The sequence below is a fragment of the Rhinolophus ferrumequinum genome, chromosome 2 (assembly GCF_004115265.2).
Source record: "Rhinolophus ferrumequinum isolate MPI-CBG mRhiFer1 chromosome 2, mRhiFer1_v1.p, whole genome shotgun sequence".
In the NCBI taxonomy this organism is placed as follows: Eukaryota; Metazoa; Chordata; class Mammalia; order Chiroptera; family Rhinolophidae; genus Rhinolophus; species Rhinolophus ferrumequinum.
Genome location: NC_046285.1, coordinates 30,368,117 through 30,383,049, shown reverse-complemented (window position 1 = coordinate 30,383,049; position 14,933 = coordinate 30,368,117). Strand labels below are relative to the sequence as shown.

Genomic DNA, 14,933 nt, shown 5'->3' with positions numbered 1-14,933 from the left:
ATTTTATGTAACAACTAATTATAGAACACAAGAACAGATACAAGATACACGAAATTTCATGTACTGGTAATAAATTTACGATATTTATGCATCATAGAAGGCCAAGAACTCTTTGTTGTTGCAAGTTGGTCGTAAGTTCACAACCAATTATTGTATTTCAGAGTATTATTTTGCATATGGATATTGTTATTGATTTCTAGAGTTACACTTTTAACTCATAAACATAAATAAAAGAATTAAAAATATTTGTATAGCTGCGGAATTAGTACTACCATGTATAATGCGCATTCTTAATTTTCCCTCACTAATTTGGGCAAAAAAGTACACATTGTACATGGCAAAATATGGTATGTGTTAATCAACTGTTTATGTTATAGGTAAGTAGTCTGGTCAACAGTAGACTATTAGTGGTTAAGTTTTGGGGGATTCAAAAGTTATATGTAGAGTTTTTACTTCATGGTGCGGGGTCGGTGCCCCTAACCCCTGTGTTGTTCAATGGTCAACTGTAGTCACTTTTTGACAGAAATGACTCAAAATTTTATGGATTTTTAAAATGCATTGGACTACAGAACATGGTTCAGCCAGGGTCTCAATAGTTACAGAATTGCTTAGATGGTAGTATGTGTAGGGTTAAGGGAGTAAAAAAGGGATATTGAGGTATATGCAGAGACTAATCACTGTGAGAAGCCATTACCAACCATTGAATTATAGGGCAAGTGGAGGAAAGGCTATTACCCAAGTCCAGTGAGAGCTGGAGCAGCAACTGTGGAGGGATGCAGCTACTGAAAGAGACACAGTATCGAGGCTTGGAGGGACCAAGGAAGAAATACCCCAACCTTTCACCCTTCCTGTCCTTTGATCCTCTGCTCATGCTTCTAAATGTCTTCAAACAGGAGACAGCTAGTGAGGGAGTAGAGGTGATGAAATTAACTGCAGTTAGCCTCCTAGCTCAGAGAGCAGGAAAGAGGAAGATCTGGGGTGGTGGCAAATAAAGAATAAATAGCATGGTGGCATATTTAAAATAGGACCAAATTAAAATAGCATGAACAAGGTAGAAAGTGAGGGTGTCACTGAGTTCCACAAAAGAAAATTAGTTTACTTGACAGAATGCTTTTAGTTTATAGGTTGTAGATGAAACTGAGGGTATTTCTACATATAGCCAATGACTGACTACTGTTATCTCTCCAATGCATTAGTCACTGAAAGAAGGGATAAATTGGGACATGCCCAGTGATTTCTTGTTTCATGTTCCCTCCCTTGTGATTGGGAAAGTGTGCTGTCTAAAGTTTCCTCACATAGACCCTTGATGGAGAGACAAGAGAAGATGTGTAGGCAAAGCATAAAAGTCAGGTCATGACACTGACTTGAATCTCTCCATAGGTCAGTAGGTTCTGTTTTATTTCATGGCCATAGACTGGAATGTAGTTAGCAACCTTAAAATGGTGTGTGGTTTGCGTTGTTGTTTTTTAAAAACATATGAGGCTTGAGAGTGTATGCCAGTGAAAATTCACCACCACTGGTAGGAATCTCCTGGAGGAGGAGAAGGGGTTATAGTCAGAGTTTTTTATTCTTAGTTTTCATGGACTTCATTTTGTTCATAGCTATTCCATGAACAGTTTTATACATGTGCGATATTTCTTGTAGGTTTCAGTTGATGAGAAATATAATGATTCAACCACTAAAGAAGTATTTTAGAGACTCATGCTGCAATAGTATGACCAGAACGTGATCAGGCTATATCCTCTACTTGGGAGCTCTTAAAAGTTTCATGTCTAAGTCCCATCCTCAGACCAATTAAGTTAGAATCTCTTGGAAGTGGGGTCTGGGCATTGGTGTTTTTAAAAAGCTTCCATGGGAGACTCCTCAAAAAACTAAACATAGAACTACCTTATGACCCAACAATTCCACTCCTGGGTAGTTATCCAAAGAAATCCAAAACACTAATTCGAAAAGGTATTTGCACCCCTATGGTAGGTATTTGCAGCACTATTTACAATAGCCAAGATATGGAAGCAACCCAAGTGCCCATCAAGAGACAATTGGATAAAGAAAATATGTTACATCTATACAATGGAATATTACTTGGCCATAAAAAGAATGAAATCTTACCATTTGTGACAATATGGATGGACCTAGAGAATATTATGCTAAGTGAAATAAGTCAGGCTGAGAAACAAATACCATATGATCTCACGTATGTGTAGAACCTAAAGAATAGTATAAATGAGCAAACAAAACAGACACAGACTCATAGATACAGAGAACAAACTGATGGTTGCCAGAATAATTGAATATCAACTGCAACTGAAAAAAAATAATTAAAAAAAATAAGAAAGCTTCCATGGGAGCATTTGAGATCTTGCTCCCTTGCATATGTCATCAATTTGGCTCAAATAAACTCTTCTAAAAATTAAAAAAAATAAATAAAAACTTCCATGTGATTTTAATGCTTTTTAGGGTAGAGGATGAGTGTTCTTTTCTATTTTTCTTTTTCAATTTTCACCTAGGATATATTTTATGAATTCCTTCTATGCATATGACACTTCTTGTTTTCTGGTTATTCATAACCCGGCATAGATGAAAATATATAAACTCCCACCAAATGTCATGGTCATTTTACCTCTTAGCATCATCACTAAACTTTTTTACATAGACTAATCTTCATAGTATTAAATAATTAGCATGTTGAAGGATTGTGTTTGTGTCTACTTTTCTATTCCTGAATCTGAATTTTAATGTAATATTAGTACTACATTAGTAAAAAGTCACGAGGAAGAGAAAATTGTATTTTGTAAGTGTGATGCCATTTCGCAGTTATTGCTATTTGTTCGAGGTAACCAGACCACATTTTGACGTGGTGGCATTTCTTATCAAAACAAAAGATCTTAATTAATTAAATGTTTTCCAGAGTGATGAATAAAATTGCTAATTGTTCTTGTCTGCTGTGGACAATTTGCTTAGGTCTTTGAAAACAAATCACAGATATTAGTAACTTCTATATATTTAAAGTTTTTAATCTAAGACAGAGGGAAAGGATCCATTTAAAGCAAGAGAAACAATAATTTCTTTCATGAATTCACTTTATTTGGGATCTTTTAAATATGTCATCTCATCTATCCCCACTTTCCAGGTGCCAAGAGGTACATGGGTTTTCCTTAGATTTTGCAGCTAATAAATGGTTGAACTGGGATTTGATTCCAGATCTTTTGATTGTAGAGCCCATATCCTCCTTCCCCCAATATTACATTGTCTCCTTGTCCCTAGAAAATCTGGGAATGTAGATAAATAAGTGGTATTTAAAATCATTTTTTTATGTTTCTTTTATCTGTGATATGATTTGCCTTATTTCTCCCTCTAGGATACCTTTCAAGCTGAATGGCCCTCAGCAGATGCATCCACCACCAGCAGTATTTCACCACTTGATTTCAGCTCTGGTCCTTTGTCAACCACTGGCAGGGAACTCTTGTCAGAAAGCCCTTTGGGTGATTTAGTGTCTACACCCAAATTAGCCTTTCCCTCGAAGGTGGGCCTCAGTTCTTCCCCAGAGGTTTTAGAGGTTAGCAGCTTGACTCTTCATTCTGTCACCCCAGCAGTGCTTCAGACTGGCTTGCTTGTGGCTTCTGAGGAAAGGAATTCTGGATCTCACTTATTAGAAGATGGTAAGGAATTCTACTCACTTTTCAAACTTTTTTACTTTAGTGTATTAGGTGACAAGAGTTTTGAGGAGAGGAAGAGATTAGGGTTAATAGAAAAGCATGGTAGCATCCATTAGGAGGAAATGTCTTGGGAAAGTTGTGTGAGAAAGGGAACAACCAGATTTACTTGGTTGCAATGGAGAATCCAAGTAGCTAAATAATAAAAAATGAACTTGGTGAGCTGGAGTGGGGATCAATTAATAGATATTTTGAAGGTACTATTAAAAATATATAATTAAATTACTATTAAAGAACTATTATACTTAATTGAATATTGGAGTGGTAAACAAACAGCTTCAGAGAAGATTACTCCAGTAGTTTTTAATAGGATTAATTGTGGGGGCCAACTGTACAGATTTTTTGCTTGCATTAGGTTTCAGAAGGGGAGAACCTGAGCTAAGGCAGCTACAGCAGAGATTAAGAAATGAAAATCAGGGCCCAGTGACTCAGGTGGTTGGAGTGCCTTGCTCCTAATGCCGAGGTCACCGGTTCGATTCCCACATGGGGCCAGTGAACTGCACCCTCTATAGCTAAGATTGTGAACAACGGCTCGCTGTGGGCTCATAATACCAGCATGGGCCAGGGAGCTGTGTCCTATACAGCTAGACTGAGAAACAATGGCTTGAACCGGAGGGAGGGAGGAGAAAAATAAAAGAAATGAAAGACAAGTAGATGATTTTGTTGTTGTAGAGAAAAGGAAAAATCAATGTGACTCAAACATGGAATATACGAGTACATGTGAAAGTGGAAGATGAAGAACAAAGATATAAATAATGAGTCCAGGATTTTGAACATTAGGTGAACCTGAAGAATGATAGACAATAAGCATAACAGGGAAATGAAAATTCAAAGACAAAATTTCCTAGAGAATTTTCTCCCTAAGTTTCCATTAGATTCAGTCTTTGTTGTCAATTGGGTTACCACCAGTTCTTTGTTTTCTTTTTTTTCCTTTTCCCCCCAGCTTTATTGAGATATAGCTGATGTGTAACACTGTATAAGTTTAAGGTGTACATTGTGTCGATTTGATACACTTCTATGTTGCTAAACGATTACCACCATAGCCTTAGCTAACACCTCCATCATGTCACATAATTGCCATTTCTTTTTGTGTGATGAGAATATTTAAGATCTACTCTCAGCCAAATTTTCAAGTATATAATACAGTATTATTAACTATAATCACCATGCTGTACATTAGATCCCTAGAACTTACACCAGTTCTTTATTTTCATGGAGTTAAAAAAAAAATCAAATGTTTGAAAATGAATTATTTAAATAGCCGATATCTTTTTTAATTCTTTTTATTTTTTTAAATTGGAGAATATTGGGGAACAATTTGTTTTTCCAGGACCTATCAGTTCCATGTCAAGTCGTTGTTTTCAATCTAGTTGTGGAGGGCGCAGCTCAGCTCCAGGTCAACTCGTTGTTTTCTAGTTGTGGAGGATGCAGCTCACTGGCCCATGTGGGAATTGAGCAGGTGACCTTGGTGTTATGAGCACTGTGCTCCAACCCCTGAGCCAATTGGCTGCTCAATAGACGATATCTTGTTATTTCAGGGAAATGGGGTATATTCAAGAGTGATTGTTCTACACCACAAAAACATTATCATATTGTCTCGTTGTTTGCTGGATACACTAAAGTAAACGTCAGCAACTGTCCTTCTTAACCTAATGGGGAAAAAAATAGCTAGCTGGTTTTAGTAGGAGGACTGGGAATATATTTTGCTAACTCTGCAAATTAATTAATGAAAAACTTTATTTTTAGTATTAACCAAAGTTGAAGTGTCAGAAGATTTTCTTTTGATTGATCCATTGCCTTCAAGTCCACTCACTCATCTAGTGCCAAAAGAAACAATACCATCCATAGAAGATGCCGGGGTTTCTTTGACATCCTCCCCATATGTGATCTCCTCTGTCACATTAGCTATTGCTAAAGAAATAACTATACCTTTCGGCATGGACTCTTTGACCTCCAAAGTGAAAGGCCAATTAGAAGTGAGCACTCTGATGTCAGACACATCCATGGAAAAAGAGTTCATGTTTGAGAGTGGCTTAGGTTCAGGGTCTGGGCAAAAGGTGAGTCTGATTACTTGGCCGTGGAGCGAGACTTCATTAGAGAAGAACACTGAACCACTATCCAAGTCATGGCTTGAAAAGGAGGATTCACTTTTGCCAACTGAGGGTGTCGATGAGAAACTAGTTACAGATGACAAAATGGATTCCACAGAAGAAAGTACTGAGTCCTCAAAATATGGGCATTTTGAGAGATCCACAAACTTTGCAGAGGAAGAGCCCCTTGATGGACCTACTGTGCCCATCTTTGCAGAGACCACAACTCAACCTGTATCTCTAATTCTCTCCAAGCACATATCAGAGGCTTCCGGCATTGTTACCAAAGTACCTCCTCTACTGACAGCTATAGCAATCTCTGCTCCTACAGATAAACATGATCAAGTAGAACCCTTTCTAAAGAAGGATATGGAACAAACTACAGAGTCATCCAGTCGTGAATGGTTCGACAGCAAGATTTCAGTAGTGAATCGAGATATGCAACCTTTGTGGACCACATTGCCAGAATCAGATCTAGTTTGGGCAAAAACTTCTTCCCTAGGGAAATTGTCCAGAGACATGTTGACAAGTACACCAGAGAGTATTGACAAGCTCTGGTTGAAAGCTTCCATGACACAGTCTACCAAATTGCCTCCAACCACAAGCCCCACCCTGCTGGAGGATGAAGTAATTATGGGCGTGCAGGATATTTCATTAGAACTGGACAGGATAGGCACAGATTATTATCAGTCTGAGCTAATCCCAGAAGAAAATGGCAAAGTTGGTAGTTATGTGGAAATGTCTACAAAAGTCCACTTCACAGAGATGGCTAGTGGGGCTCAGCCCACAAAAAAAGATGACTCAAATCAGACACAGACTGCAGGAGCTTTGCTGGTTTTCTTCAGCCTCCGAGTGACTAACATGATGTTTTCAGAAGATCTGTTTAATAAAAACTCTTTGGAGTATAAAGCCCTGGAGCAGAGATTTTTAGAATTGGTAAGACCAAGAAGTGAAATATGGGCATTAGTGAGTAATCATGTGTGAACCACCCCTCAACACATATGATCTGAGCCAAGGAAAGTGTGGGTTTGCTGTGAACACTCATTTTTTATCATCTACATATAGCATCGTGGCCTAAGGTTGGTAGGAAAACAATAAGACAAGTGGATACAAGAAACAGAAAACATAAATGTGGCATGAGGGTGATATGACAACTTAGATACTGAAGATTGTATTTCATGATTTCTAGGACTTAAACAAGTTTAAGGGTTTTTGTTTGTTTGTTTGTTTGTTTGTTTTCATGTTTTATGGTGAGACCAGTATTTTGTAGGTGCCTATGATGCCTTCACTGGTGTGCTCCTTTAGTGAAACAGAGAGAATAAACTCTCTGGTGTCTAAAACTGTGAGTTGCATGGGGTTCCTAAATACCACTGTGAAAATCTCTTGAGTCTCAAATTAGTCACAATTTATACTTTTGTTGGTGAATTATTTAAATAATGTAAATAAGCATACAATTTGGAAAATGATCCTTGTTTGTGTCTTTAAGTTTTTAAAAAATTTGATATGTGTTGAACACAATGCAAAACCTTATCAATAAACTGACCACTTTTCATATATTGTAGCTGGTTCCCTATCTACAGTCAAATCTCACAGGGTTCCAGAATTTAGAAATTCTGAACTTCAGAAATGGCAGTATTGTGGTGAACAGCAGAATGAAGTTTTCCAAGGCTGTGCCTCGTGATGTCAACAATGCTGTCTACATGGTTCTGGAAGACTTTTGCACTACTGCCTACCAAACCATGAACTTGGATATTGATAAATACTCCCTTGATGTGGAGTCAGGTAATGATATTGATTCCCATGGTGGTTTCTTAGTGGAATCCAGTGATTATTCTTGTATATTTTCTTCTATCCTAAGTCAAGTTGAATTCAATAGTAGGTGAAAGAGTAGTATGTCAGGCCAATTTTCCACATCTTGATAATGAGTAAAATATCTCTTCCAAGAACATCAATATCATTCTCTTTTCAAAAGGGGTGTGCACATATTATCTTTACTTGTTAACTTCCCACTCCCTTTTCTACCTGTTCTATCTGGTTCTGTCTTTTACTAATGCACTGAATTGTTTGTTCTTGCTACACCTCTACGTTGCCAAACCCAGTAGGTTTGGACTCGCTTCTCTTCTATATTAATTTCCTAAGTTGTTTTATCCATTTCCATTATTGTAAATCTAACATAGATGTCAATAACTCTCCACATTTTTATATGCAGGTCAGATTTATCTTCTGAGATCCAGAATTAGTATCAAACTACATACTCAATGACCTCAACTTGGATGTATTCTATGTATATCAAACTTAAGTCGTCGAAGACTTGAGCTCTTGTTTTCTATATCTCCCCACCTTCCAGCTAAATCCATTCCTCTAAGCTTCATCACCTTGATAAATGGGAGCTGTGTCCACTTAGCTATGTAAGCCAGAAATCCGGGAAGTCATTCTGATATCTCAGTTTCCATCACCCCCAACTTTTAGTCACTCACCAAACTTAGATTGATTTTGAATTCTAAATATATCTCAAATCTATATACTCTTCTCTGTCTCCACTGCCACAACTCTAGGCCAAACATTGTCATCTCTCATTTGGACCAGTTTCCCCACTACCTCTCTTGTTCCCTTCCCCTAGCCATTCTCCACACAGCGGCAGGGGGCTCTTTCTTACACATCAATCATATTATCTCACTTACCTGCTTGAAATACTTCAGTGGCTGCCTGGTTCAATAGCCACAAGGCCTGGTCTCTATCTTCCCCAATATCATCCAGTGAAAGTAACTTCTTTGCTCACCAAGTTAAACCAGCTGGTTTTTAGTTCCTTAGATGAAAAACACATTTCTTGCCTTAAAGCCTTTGCACATACTGTCTCCTTTGCCTGAAACTCATTCCCTTGTGGCTGACTTCTGCTCACCCTTTATGCCTCGTTCAAATGTCTCTTCCTCAAGACTTTCACAGACTCACCCATTATGTAGATTGGGTCTCCCCTATTAGTTTTTCTTGTAACATCATGTTCTTTCCCTGCTATAGAGTTTATAGCTATTGTAATAATGCCAATTTATGCACATAGTTGCTTAATGGTTATTATCCCCAGTTGAGCTATTCACAAGGAATAAGACTATATCTGTTTTATTAACCACAAAGTCTTGCATATAGAAGGTACTCACGAATGCTGTGAATGAATGAAAGGAACCATTGTTTTTATTTGGAAGAGTTGGATGCAGAAAATACTGTTGAATCTTCAGACGTTGTTCCTTTTTTACCTTCCACATACCAGAGGACAGTGGTTTTGAGCAGTAGTAAAGGGGAATGTCTGGGTCTGTATTTATCCAGTACCTTTTACTTTCAAACTGGTTTGCACATCAGCCCTATTCTTCAACTGAGAATAAAGCAAACTTTCTTTCCTTTGAAATCCTGGAAGGACCATTATTCATTGAAAGTGAGGAAAATGATTTTGCTAATTCCCCCAATATCCAAATCTCTTGCCATTTGCGCTCTCTAAGGCTAGTTGCACATTCTTTGCCATGTGGTGTAGTGGAAGAAGCAATTAATTGTAATTTGGAAGGCCTGATTTCTTGCCTCTGCACTGTCATTTATCATTTGTGTGACCCTAGATGAGCTACTTTATCTCTGAGCCTTAATTCTTCATATATTAAATGAGAATAATATCTGGTCTATGTATTTCATGGGGCTTTTCTAAGGATTAAACAAATAGCATATTTGAAGGCATTTGACTAGCCATACAAATGATTTATAAAACTTTGCAAAAGTCAACCCACTTCTTTTTAAAGGGAAGTACAATAAATAAGTGCATTTACTTCAATTTTGTATGTAAGTCATGTATCAGCTGCATGCCAAGTAATCCAGGTTTATAGGGTCACCTTTTTCTGTAATAGTCAAACTGGCATTAGCCCCTCCCGTGTGCAGTGTAAAACCTGCATCCATGGTCTTCCCACCCTCAATATCTCTAGGAATTAACAGGGAACTTAAATATCTCTTACTTACCTCCAGCTCTGAGTTTCTTCTGCTGAATTTCCAATCTCACATTTGTCTTGATACTTGTGGTTGTTCTTTTTAAAAATCCAACACAGATCACAGTCCCATTTTTCACTTTCCCAGAATCAACACAAGGTAGTTGATTCTATCAGATATTTGCTTATGATATGAGGGTGATGGAGGCGACTTTATCATAACACAGCAGAGGGCTTAAAATATTATTGTTAGGCGTAGATATTCTAAAATTCCTCAGTCACCCTTTCAAAGGCATTTCTTGCCGGCGAACTTTTTGGACCAAGCCAACTGCCATGTTCCTCTGGCCATTCTGGCTATCTTTCCAGACCCTCTTCATATTTCCTTCAGTCGCATTTTTCTGTACCCATCAATCCCTTGCCTCGCCTGCCCCTGGAAAACCGGAATTCACTCTACAGTTTAGATCTCTGTCTCCTATTCTAGCCTTAGTTCCAGGTCTACCTTTGTTTTCCCATTTATTACAGAAATCATTAAGGATCTATTCTGGCCATTCACCTTTAACCTGCACAAAGGACTGGAAAATGACTTTAAAGCTACAGTTTTTTATTTACATGATTAAAATATTAGTCTTGGTCTCTCTCTCCTTGGTCTGGAAGCAAAAGGGAGCAACATCTCTTTCCTTTTGTAGATCCTAGTTTCCTTCCACAGACATACCCACAGCTCTAGAATGGTCACAATGTGGTAGAATTTTTATATAGAATTTTCCTACTACCTGTATATTTTTAGTTAAAGCCTCCAGATAAAAATACCATTTTATCTCAAGATTGGCTAGAGACAAGATTGACCTGTGTCTTGCCTAACTTGTTTTCACAGAAAGTCTTGAACTTCCATCAACATAGGAAACCATGCAGTATCATCCTTCCCATTCCCTATATACTCTGCTTTCTCTTGTTGCTTGTCTAGGATTAGATTATTTTCTGATAACAACATCACAAAGTGAATACTAGGATAAGGCTGTGAAGACCTAGGAAATACACAGTGGAATCCCACTGTGTCGTCCCCTTGTGGAAACGGTCCATCTGCCCTCACATTTGTATGCTTTCCTTATTACATGAGCATCTTATCAGTGGTCCCTGTATTAGTTTCCTAGGGCTGCTATAACAAAGGACCACAAACTGGGTGGCTTACAACAACAGAAATGTATTTTCTCATAGTTTTGAAGGCTGGAACTCCAAAATCAAGGTGTAGGCAGGGCCATGTTCTCTCTGAAGGCTGCAGGAAATAATCCTAGAATGAATCAGAATTTTTTGTGGTATTGGTAGTGACGGTGTGTCGTGTTTCAAGGTTCAGGAAAGGAGTTGTCCCATGTACTTTGGAGGGGGTAGCCTTAGTGAAGGAGCTTCATGTACCCCAACTCCTGTGGTTTGCCTTTCCTTGCATCCTTCTCTGGTTTGTTTGATGTTTTAGGTGATCAAGCCAACCCATGCAAGTTTCAGGCATGCAATGAATTTTCTGAGTGTTTGGTCAGTCCCTGGAGTGGAGAGGCAGAGTGCAGATGCCACCCTGGGTACCTGAGTGTGGAAGAACTGCCCTGTCAGAGTCTCTGTGACCTACGGCCTGACTTCTGCTTGAATGATGGAAAGTGCGACATTATGCCCGGACATGGGGCCATTTGTAGGTATGGTACAGGTAGGGGTTTGGGCTTCACAAGGTAATAGATACTTCCTCTGAAGAAAAGGGGTCTATACCTATGATTGTAGGATAATCACTACAGTATTTGTTATAGAAGTTATATCTGGGCAATAGATTAGTGCCATCTAGTTCTCATGAAGACTGAGTCATTTCAAAGGCCTGAATCATACCTAGTTTAAATGGTTGTTTTATTTTATTCTCTTAGGTTGCTGTAAGAAAAACATTGTCCAGTGTCCTATTGAGAGTACTTGGAGTAGTTGGAGATCTCTGTGTTGTGGTTCTTAGTAGTGATAGTAATGCAATTGGTGCTTAAATTAGATTTAGGCATAAGATCAACACTTTATACTATATCTGAAAGTGAAAACAAAGGATTTTTATTCTATTTGGATTCTGTTCTTAATGGCCTTGCGCTGCTGTTGGATATTCAAAGATAAAGAAAAGCAAGTATTTAAAGTCTTTGAGGTTATGACAAATGTATTTTAAGTACCTGAGATCTATTTTTTGAAAAGGTAGAACCAAAGAAAATGCAGCAGTCAGAAGGGCAGATTCAGGTAGCTCGACCATCCTCCCCCCTTAAACAAAGCAGAGCAAGTCAGCCTCCCCACCACACACAACCATAGTCACAGGGTACGTTAAAAGGAGAGAATGCTGAGGAGAAGACAGGGAAACACAAACAAGAGGACAATTTGTGAATGTGAGAAAGGTCAAATGTTGGCATAGATGCCAAAAGCAGAGGAAATAGGTAGAAATGATCCAGCATCTACTATGTGAAAAAAATGTAATGTTTAGCTAGGAAACTAAGGGGAAAAGTAGTATCAAAATTCCAGAGAAATTAATATTATTTTGTAAAGCAGTCATTTCCCTGCTGCTCGGGGAATTGAAGACATTTTTGCACAAGTTTATAGCCTTAGGTTTTGAGGATCTCTACAGTGAAAGGACCTGCATAGTCTGGAGACCTGGGTTCTAGACCCAGCTCTGTTGCAGAGTAATTGTGTGATCTCACACCAGTCGCTTTCCTTCTGGGCCTGTTTTTTATTATCTAAAACTGAGAAAGTTGACTAGAATACTTCCTTTAGGTCTAGTCAATCTTTCATTCTGCCGTGTACAAATAGTCATCAAGGACCTGCTGGGTCTGTGCCAGGCATTTGCACAACCTTAAATTGTATGATCATTTAACCTGTGTATTCTCCTCCTTACTGAAGCTTCATGTGGTCAGCATTTATTGATTGTTTTGTCTACCTTTCCCCACTCCCACCAAAGATTCTGCTGTTAATGGTTATCCTCAGCAGAGCGATTTCTTTTTTGATCTTCGAACTTGGTCACTTCTCCTTCCAGATGCCGGGTGGGTGAGAACTGGTGGTACCGCGGTGAGCACTGTGAGGAGCTCGTGTCCGAACCCTTGGTGATAGGTGTGGCCATCGCTGCTGTGCTGGGACTGCTCCTCGTCTCTTCTGCTGTCATCTTCCTCCTCGTCAGGACTCTTCAAGCTCAGAATGTTAGGAGAGAAAGAGAGAAGCCCTTCAGGTGAATAAAGAAAATTGCTCTCTGATGGAATCAAATATTCCTTTTATTCATTCATTTTGTATTTACCATGCACCAAATATTGGACAGGGATTAGGGTTGGGGGGAGAAAGCTATCATGTTGAATGAAAACATGGTCCCTGTCCTCAAATGGTGTCCAATTGGAAACAAACATAAGCAGCAATATGAGTAAAATACTAAGGGGCCTAGATGAGGGTTACATTCATTTTTCCTGGGGGTAAGAGTCTTAGAAGTTTGAGTGATGGTTATATTTAGCTGGAACGCAGAGTAGATGTTTGCTGTGGATGGGGTGGGACACTTGCCAGCTAGCTGAATGAGCATGAGCCAAGTCTGGGATGCAAGCGTGAATCTCAAAGCATCATTGAATGTGGCCGGAATGCCTGTTTCATGGTGGTGGGGGCAATTGACAAGGTGATGGAGAGGAGGTGAGGGCCTTGTGTGAGGACCAGATCCATACGTTTGTTCCCCTTTGGTTCATTCCTGTGGTGGTTAGCCACATTTTAAATCTAGGTAAGAATCTGACGAGAAATGAAATCTGGTTCTTTTTTAGTTAAGCATAGCTTCATTAGTGGAGAAAATAAAACCTGTTCTACTTGCTAGATTAGCAATCCAAGGACCTTTTGGGTTGTTATGGGATCACAATCCCTGGTAGTACTTTGCTTCTGTGTTTCTGGAGTCTATAAGAGCTACTGCTTTGGGTCTAGGTTACCTTTTCTCACCCTCTGGCTTCCTAAGGAGGTACCTCTCCTAGGTTCCTAGGGTATACCCAGGGCATACTTCCATCATTGTTTTTATGCTTTTTATTGAGTCTGACTTTTCAGCAGCCTCTAGTCTCATTCTGGAGAGGGATTCCAACAAATTCTTTGTATCAACAGCATCTAGAATAGTCTTGGGCGCATAATCAATGCTCAGTAAATATTTGTGGATCTGAATTGAATTTAATCGAGGCCTAGTACCCCCATATTTATATTTCCATCAGATTCTCTGTGTGGTTACACACTGATTTTTGATTTGTCTACTTTGGGAATGATGGAGCCATATGCATTTAATGAAATAGTATCCATTGGCAGGCACATTTCCCCATCAACATATATTGAGTGCCAGGCACTGGGAGACAACGATGAATGAGACATGGAACAATTCTGCAGGGCACTTACCATGCAGTCGAGGAGATAATAATGATAACACCTGAACAACAATTTTTGAGATTGATCTGGACATTTTTCATAGTCATCTCTCCCCATTTGTATCCAGTTCACCTTTCTTTCTTCCTTACAAGAAATCTTGCTCCAGGTACATAGTCTTCCAAGCAGTTGAGCATCTGAAGAAGATCCCGAAACAACCATATGTTTCTTTTTGTGGCTCTAGCAGGCAGCCTGCCAGCCTCTCATTCATTGAGGATGCTGTGAAGTGCAACCCCGCGTATGAAACTCACATGGCTGGACTCGAGCAACATGAGGGACTTGATCCTCAGCATCCCTTCTGCAGCTCTGCAGGTGGAGAGGTGATTGGTGGTCTGAGCAGAGAAGAAATCAGACAAATGTATGAGAACAGTGGGCTTTCCAGAGAGGTAGAAAACTTTGCTTTGCTGCTGCCCCTGGTGTGCCTGTGAGTGTGTGCGTGTGTGCCTGTGTGTATACATGGGCTTCAAGAAAAGATGAGAAGTATTCCGTAATTAGTTTTGTACCTCATAATATCTCACAGTTGGTGTGGTATGGAGAGGGTATACAAATCTGAACGGTATGTTTTTCCCCTCCCAGTGGTTCCTTTTTCTATTATTAGCAAATGCTATCTCCCTCCCTTCCTTAAAAATGTACGTTTGAGTTATTCAGAAAAGTTCATTTTGTATCCTAACCTTTCATTTCTCTGAAAAGGCCATTCTTTCCTATAGCTGTCCTGTGGATAGCCCAGAAAGTCATACTTCCTTATAAAAATTAGAACT

General features: G+C 39.1%; 1 protein-coding gene across 1 annotated transcript in view; it reads left to right on the top strand.

Moving 5' to 3' along the window:
* The window catches only part of IMPG2 (interphotoreceptor matrix proteoglycan 2), an 84,317-nt gene that overhangs the window by 69,226 nt on the left and 158 nt on the right, over positions 1-14,933 (top strand). The window contains exons 12-17 of the mRNA XM_033135498.1: positions 3,359-3,659; positions 5,460-6,739; positions 7,366-7,585; positions 11,225-11,435; positions 12,785-12,972; positions 14,350-14,561. Of these exons, the coding sequence (XP_032991389.1) occupies positions 3,359-3,659; positions 5,460-6,739; positions 7,366-7,585; positions 11,225-11,435; positions 12,785-12,972; positions 14,350-14,561 (2,412 nt within the window). The remainder of the gene's footprint in view (positions 1-3,358; positions 3,660-5,459; positions 6,740-7,365; positions 7,586-11,224; positions 11,436-12,784; positions 12,973-14,349; positions 14,562-14,933) is intronic.